This window comes from Octopus bimaculoides, chromosome 25, assembly GCF_046866305.1.
Source record: "Octopus bimaculoides isolate indiv1 chromosome 25, ASM4686630v1, whole genome shotgun sequence".
Taxonomy (NCBI): Eukaryota; Metazoa; Mollusca; class Cephalopoda; order Octopoda; family Octopodidae; genus Octopus; species Octopus bimaculoides.
Window position 1 is genome coordinate 23,402,799 of NC_142952.1, and position 8,452 is coordinate 23,411,250.

Consider the following 8,452-nt stretch of genomic DNA (forward strand, 5'->3'; position numbering starts at 1 on the left):
GAAAATTCCGATGAGTGAAAAAGTTACAAGGGGTTATATAAGGTGCTTAAACCAAAATTCTGCCAAATTTTTCTGTTGTTTTAACTGTAGTATCTTATTTTCACATCATCATCATCACCCACTTTTTTTTTGTGCTAGCAGAATCCATTATTCGATTCTTTTCATCAGTTTATAAAGTTGCATGTCTCATAATAAGCAAAACGGTAATTCTAACATAAAACAGTCTAAGGGAGATAATTCAAGTTATTGTTATATTTCAGGATGGTCGGTTTTTTTTTGATTTTTTTGTGTGACTCTCCCGAAATATAACAATTTCTGTTTCAACACATCAGGAACCTTGCAAAACAAATTCATAAAGATAATTCAAGTCTTTAAAAATATATATCTGTATATATTTCTTTCTGCTATCAGCATGAAGCCTGATATTTTAAGGTAGGGGGTTAGTCGATTACATTGACCCCAGTGCTCAACTGGTACTTACTTTTTGATCCTGAAGTGATGAAAGGCAAAGTCGACGTCGCCGGAATTTGAGCTCAGAACGACGAAATGTTGCTAAAGACTTTTGTCCAGTCTGTTAATGATTTTATCAGCTGGCAGAATTGTCAGAATGCCGAACGGAATGCTTAGTGGTATTTTTTCCAGCCCTTTATGTTCTTGGTTCAATTCCTGCTAAGGACAGTTTTACCTCCCCCACCCAAGATCGATAAAATAAAGTACCAGTCAAGGACTGGGGTTGATGTAATCAACTAACCTCCTCACCAATCAAAGCTGGCCTTTGTGCAAAAGTTTAAACCACTTTGACATTTAAAGTGGCTATGTCAAGACTAAATATACAACCGGTTTTACACTCAAACCAGCCAGATCTGGCCTCTTACACCTACCCTAAAATGTCATTCTAAAAATAAACATTTGAATCATCGAAATCTTGAAGCTACAAAATAATGTATGTTTAATTCAAAACAATGTGAATAAATAAGCATTTCATTAGGCAGAATAATCTGAATGCTAAAGGGTTAAATAAGTTTTTTTTTTACTGAGGATGGAGTGGTCATCTGGTCAGGGTGAAGGATTCAAGGAAGCCAAAACAACTCTTTTATGAAGAGTTAGCTAAAGGAGAACGACCTCCACATAAACCAAAAAAGAGGTATAAGGACTTGCTGAAGGCTTCCTTAACAGATGCTTGCATCTCTTCTGACACGTGGGAGGGCATAGCTATTGGCCGTAGCAGGTGGCGAAGGATTGTGCACAAGGTGACAGCTACTTTTGAGAAATCACGAATTGCACATGAGAAATTAAGGAGGGATGTAAGGAAGGGCATTGTTGTTGCACTTCCAGATGGTAAGGGTCTTCCTATGACACTGACATGCAGTGTCTGTGCAGGACCGTGCCTCAGTAAAGCTGGACTCAAGAGTCATCTTCGTAGTCATTAAGTGAGACAGATGATTGACAACCAGGCCGCTGGTGGTGGTGCTACACACCATATTAATCATATCTGTCAGGTATGTAGAAGAGAATGCAATTCGGCGGGAGGACTTAAACGACAGGCAAAGGTACATGAAGCCCAGTTACAACCACAGTCGGCTATTGCCGGTAAAGGTTTTAGCTGCCAATTCTGTACTAGACCTTGTAGATCTTTAGCTGGGCTAAAAAGTCACATTCAATCATAGCACTGATAACAGTTAAGCCTTGTGCAATGGCCATACTCGATAATGAGGGGGCAGGCATCATATATATATATATATATATATATACTGGACTACCCATGATCAGTTGGGTCACCGGGAAACTGAGTTTCCCAACAACAGAGTTTTGTTTCTTGGGATTTAAAAAAAATCTTTTCCAGGTTATTCTGCATGCTTTCAACCCAACTGGTCATGCGTAGTCCAGTATATGTGTGTATATATACATATATATATATATACACACACACACACACACACACACACACACACACATACACACACACACACACACATATACACACGTATATATACATACATACACACACACACATGTGTATGTATGTTTTTTTTTAACAGTGGAACTCAAAAGTAGATAATGCTGTGAATATATATATATATATATATATATATGTATATGTTTGTGTGTGTGTGTTTGTCCCCCCACCCACCATCGCTTGACAACCGGTGTTGGTGTGTTTACATCCCCGTAACTTAGTGGTTTGGCACAAGAGACCGATAGAATAAGTACTAGGCTTACAAAGAATAAGTCCTGGGGTCGATTTGTTTGACTAAAGGTGGTGCTCCAGCTTGGCCGCAGTCAATTGACTGAAACAAGTAAAAGAATAAAAGAATATTGCTTGAAATTTCTAAATTCTTATATCATAAACAATATGTATCAATATATTTTCTCTTTGTTTCTTTTTTTTTTTTTCAGACTTGTGAGTTTTAGCAATGGAAAAACTAAAGAATTTAAAGATGGCTTTAAAAACCTGGGAAGCAAATTTCTTGAAAGAAAATGGTAGAAAACCAAACAGTGAAGACATTGGTTTATCATCAGAAAACATCCGAAGTGCTTACTCTAGGTACTATCAATTAAAGAAACAGTTAGCCAATTGCAGTGCAGACCATTCCTCTATCAAAGACGATGAAAATACTGTATGGGGTAAAGAGTTCAATCGAACCCCAGAAAATAACAGTGATGGACACAGAAATAGTTCGTCTGATGATCTGAAGGTTAAGCAAGCCATGTATTTAGAAAAACTCAGTACCAAAATGTTCATCAATTCTAAACGATGCGATGCCATGAAAAAAATTGCCAACAAGAATTTGTTACAACAAAAATCTGCAAAGAAAGAAGAGAATTCAAAAAGGGCAAAAACAAATTGCAATTTATCAGACTTGAATACATCTGAAAATGACATATCATTAGCTTCCACCCCTGAGGAAAAAAATGTTTCTTCTTCAGAAACAGGTGTAGAAAGTTCTGGTACCAAAGTAGTTGATGATTCCAGTCCAGAAGAATCACTGCAACTAAATCATTCTGGGTTGTTTAAAAATGTTTTGAATATCTCTTCACGGAAACGAAATGTTAAAAGTGATGCAACTGATTCCTTGGTTATTCCGAGATTGATCCATGAAACCAAAAATCATAAGTTCTCTTTGTCTGCATCTATAGCTGATTACGCTGATGAGGAAATTTCCACTGATCCTGTCTTAAATAGAGATTTCAAAGATAATGTGAAGACATCTTTTGATTCTTTTCCCAATTCTCAAGATAATTCTGATTCCAAACGTGAGTCCAATGATATGCAAAATATAGATTTTCAGCTGGATCATGTTGGTCCAGAACTTAGAACTTCTAAAGATACACAAAGAAATAACAAAGATAACAGTTTTAATAAAAATACCATTCCTGTTAAATTGGAACTGAAGAGACAGATGTCTCCTGAATCCAACAAAGCCAAACGAAGAAAGATTTCTGTGGATACTGCACTGAATACCTCTATGTCTTGCAGTAACAATGGGGAAACTACTTCTGTTAAAGACTCTGGACCTTACAGTGTTTGTGATAAGGACTGTTTTTCCAGTACTGAAATCAGTAAAGAAAAAATTCCAAGGCTCCAAGAATCTGTTGAATGTTCCAGCTCTTCTGGAACCAATGATTCCACCCTGAAACCAGTAAAATCTAGCAATACCAAGCAAACTAAAAAGACCTTTGCTGCTCCGAAAATGAGCCAAATAAACAAATCTGAAAATTTTGTTCGTTTGAATATGAAGGTGAAACGATTTAGTAAAAAGGGCCAAGGAACAAAAGGAGCCAAGTTCAAAAGGTTAGAATGGAAAAGGAAAATGAGGGCAAAACAAAAGTCATATGGAGAGAGATGTTTCCGATGTGGAGAAAATGGACACTGGGCTAAAAACTGCAAGAATGTTCCAAACTCTCAAAGAAATAAAAATATCCAGCATGAACAAACAAATGCAGAATATTCTTCATCAAGTGTTCTTGAAGAAGATTACCTGACACTCAGCCAAGCTGTGTCTATCTCAAAAGGAGAGTCTCTTTCCAGCTGCGTGGAACAAGATGAATTAGAAATTGAGAGATCAGTTGTAAGGGATCCATATGAAATGTTTAACAAGTTCATTGCTTATCGAAAAAGCACAGAGCCTTATTTGGTCCCAAATGATGATGGAACATTACCAGACATACCTGGTGAAGTCTATACTGCTCTACAGAAGTTTGGTTTTAGTGAGTTTAAAGATGGACAGTCACAGGCAATTATGAGAACTTTGTGTGGATTGTCAACCCTTGTCATTCTCTCTACAGGAGGCGGTAAATCGCTTTGCTACCAGTTACCTGCTTACTTGTATGGGCAACGACCGAAACATGTGGCTATTATAATTTCTCCTTTGGTGTCTTTGATGGAAGATCAGGTGGAGGGCCTGCCCATAGGAATAAATGGAGCCTGCTTGCATACTAATATGACACACAGCCAACGAGAACTCGTTATTACTTCTGTAAATTCTGGTAAAGTTCACTTCCTTCTTCTGTCCCCAGAAGCAGTCATTGGAGGTCAAAAGTCAGTTCTAACAGAGCTCAGCAAAGATGTAATGATATCATTTGCTTGTATTGACGAAGCCCATTGTCTTTCAGAATGGTCCCATAATTTCCGTCCTTCATATTTACAAGTATGCAAAATTCTCAAGGAGAAACATGGTGTACAGTGTTTCATCGGGCTTACTGCAACTGCAACATTAGCACAAAGTAAACACATAGCACAGCAACTTGGGATAAATGATGTACAAGATGCTGTGATTAGAGGAGCTCCCATACCGAAGAATCTTGTGCTTACTGTGTCAAGGGACATCTATCGAGATGAATCTCTCATTGAGCTCCTAGAAGGGGAAAGATTTTCCAAATGTGAATCAATCATTATTTATTGTACACGAAGAGACCAAACTGAGAAGATTGCAACATTAATAAGAACAGCTTTAAAAGATAAATCAGAACAATTTTTCAGCTCAAGAAAGGAATCAGCAAATGGTTCCAAATCAAAGAAGACACCAAAAAATGCTGCTCAGTCTATTGCAGAAAGTTATCATGCTGGACTGACAGCATATCAAAGAAAACGTATTCAAAAGGCTTTTATGTCTGGGAGATTGTGGATTGTTGTAGCCACTGTAGCGTTTGGCATGGGGATTGATAAATCTAATGTGCGTGGAGTGATTCATTACAATATGCCAAAAAGCTTTGAAAGTTATGTGCAAGAAATCGGTCGTGCTGGTCGAGATAGTAAACTTTCCCATTGCCATTTGTTTATTGATAAAGAAGGACAAGATTTAGGTGAGTTAAAGAAACACATCTATGCAAATTCAATTAGTCGATTCATTGTCAAAAAATTCATTCAAAGCATCTTGAAACCTTGCCGATGTCTTCAGATCCATGCCAGATGTTCCGAAAACCTATGCGAACCAAATGAAAGCAACGAAGACACCAAGAAAGATTCAAACAATCTTGATTCTTTCCTTTGTTTTAACCACGAGAAAAGAATATGTAAAGGTCATGAGGTAGCAGTCAGTATTGAACCCTTGGTTCAGAGATTAGATATAAAGGAAGAGAATATTTCCACTCTCTTCTGTTATTTAGAACTGTCATTCCCTGGACTTCTAAGACTGTTACCTTTAACATATGCAAAATGTAAGATAAACTGTTATGGAGGAGCTGTTCAGTTGCAGGGTATTGCAAAGAAATGTTCTCCGGTGGCTGTTGCTGTTGCCAAACAGAAACTTGAAGGGAAAAAATTCTGCACAGCTTCTTCAGTTGAATTTCCTGTGATTGAGCTGAGTGACAGCATGGGATGGAATTCAGGCATTGTGAAAAGAGAGTTGAAATCGTTGCAGTGGAGTTTTGACAATGATTCAGGTGCTAAGAAGAGTGGCGTACTTGTTGAACTATCAAACCTGGCCTTCCATTTTGTATCCTTTGGTGATTTAAGTGACAACGAACTGGATCACATAATCGACTACTTATATAACCGTGTGAAAACACAGGAGAAGATAGAGTTAGGCCAGATTCAGCGTCTACACCAAGCAGTGATGTCTGTCTCGTATAACAGTATATGCGGTTGCTTAGATAATGTCGATGAGAAACGGAATAAAAACTTGCACCAACTTATTTTTGAATATTTTGAGGAAGATTCTATTACTGAACCTTCTGTTGATGAACTGTCTACGTCTGAATTGTCAGCCGTCAAATATGATGTTGGTCAAATAAGAAATGACATGAGAAGGTTCCTATCAATATATTCATCTGATCACAATTTTACTGGTCACTCAATTGCTAGAATACTCCATGGTATTGGAAGTCCTTGCTATCCAGCTAACATATGGGGCAGAGTTCGTCGGTTCTGGCGATCTTATCTCGGTTCTGACTTCCAAACCATTGTTAATATTGCTACTGAAGAAATTATAAATTATAAGCACTAAAAGGATGAGGAATGGCAGAATCAGTGGAGTATCTGACAAAATACCTTGTGCTCTTTAGTCACAGCACTTTCAAATCCAATGATAAAATATAAACAGATGTCTAGTAGTGTGGTGAGTTCATTGCCAGTTTCTTCAGTGTGTTTTATATTGTTTCTACCAAGTTGGTCTTAGTCAACAAGAACAAAACACCACTCAGGGATTTGAACACATCATCTTACAATCTTGAGTTGAACATCTTAACCACTAGGCACTTAATACATTCACATATATATATAAAATGATGAGGATGATGATTATGTATGTATATATATATATATATATATATATATATATATATATATATATATACATATATATATATATATATATATATATATATATATATATCAAGAGAGAGAGAGAGAGAGAGAGTAGTGGTACAACAAGGCACCAATGTTTACTGGAAATAGCAGTCAATACATATTGCAATATTATATATATATATATATATATATATATATATATATATATATATATATATATATATATATATATATATATATATATATATATATATATATATATATACATACATATATATATATATATACATACATATATATATATATATACATACATATATATATATATATACATACATATATATATATATATACATATATATATATATACATACATATATATATATATATATATATATATATATATATATATATATATATATATATATATATATATATATATATATATATATATATATATACATACATATATATATATATATATATATATATATATCATCATCATCTTTGTTTTTAATGTCTACCTTTCCTCGATGATGATGTTGATTTTGATATATTAGAATAAGTAAAAGATGTTAGACTCAAGATTATAAATCCATGGGTTCAAATCCCTTACTGAGTGGTGATTTTTACATTGCTCATGACTACTTGGTTGAAAATAAATACCAGAAACTAGGAACTTAACTTTGCAGTGGGCTGGTGTCCTTTCCAGGGGAATTCTTATACTCTCGGTCATTTACCTACTTGGGAAACTGGGTTAAGCTTCAACTTGATGATGAGACTGTAAGTCTGGGACAGGCATTTTATTTTGTGTGTGTGTATATATGTATATATATCTATCCATCCATCTCTATGGACGAACGGTAGACGCATCGGCTCCGCAAGTTTTCCTTGTTTTTGCCATTTGTATAGAAAAGTTGTGCAACAACTAATAGATTCAGTTGTGCAACTTGTTTGCACGGGAAATCTGCCCTGTGTGGCATATTTCCCTATTTTCCAAAATTAATTTCGGCTTTCTTAGCCATTTTTGTTTATGAGGTTGGCGTCTCAAATAAATGAAGACGATCATACAACGAACACCGATTTCTACACCAATTCATTTGATGTTGATTTTCCTACACTCCCTTCTCCACAATTAAGTGAAGGAGGGAAGAAAGGAAAAAAACATCACACAGAGAGAGGCAAGTGTTAGCATGAACGCTAACACCGCCACCACCACCACCAACAACAACAAAAACAAAACCAACGTTACAAGTCCATCCACCAACACCGCCACCAAAGTCTCTGATGTCAACACCATTTCTGCTGACGCCATCACCACCACCACCACCAAGAACGATAACAACAACAACAACAACAATTCAACTCAACCTTTGCTCCCTTCACCAACAACAACAACAACTGAAGGAGAGAAAGAAAAAATTAAAATAACCAAACAAATGGCTAATTTCTTCTCAAATGCAGGAGAAAATTTTCGTACCTTTCCCACAGCACATAAAATTGACAATACAGGAAAAAAGTCACAACACCACTGACACAGTCACAAGTGCCACATCTGCCATCAACACCAGCACCAACAACAACAATAGCAAATTAAGACAAAACTTTGCGGAAGCTTTGAAGCGAAAACAAACAATTGTGTCTTATACCACGCAACAAATAACGAGGAAGTTAATTACAAAACAAAATAACGAAGTCCAAATA

The 8,452-nt window shown here is 36.0% G+C and overlaps 1 protein-coding gene across 1 annotated transcript in view; it reads left to right on the plus strand.

The window, feature by feature from the left end:
- LOC106878681 (ATP-dependent DNA helicase Q4) overlaps window positions 1-6,576 on the plus strand; it is an 18,617-nt gene extending 12,041 nt beyond the window's left edge. The window contains exon 2 of the mRNA XM_014927965.3: window positions 2,398-6,576. Coding sequence (XP_014783451.1) covers window positions 2,415-6,446 — 4,032 coding nt within the window. The 5' untranslated portion in view covers window positions 2,398-2,414 and the 3' untranslated portion in view covers window positions 6,447-6,576. The remainder of the gene's footprint in view (window positions 1-2,397) is intronic.
- The last annotated feature ends 1,876 nt before the right edge of the window (window positions 6,577-8,452 follow it).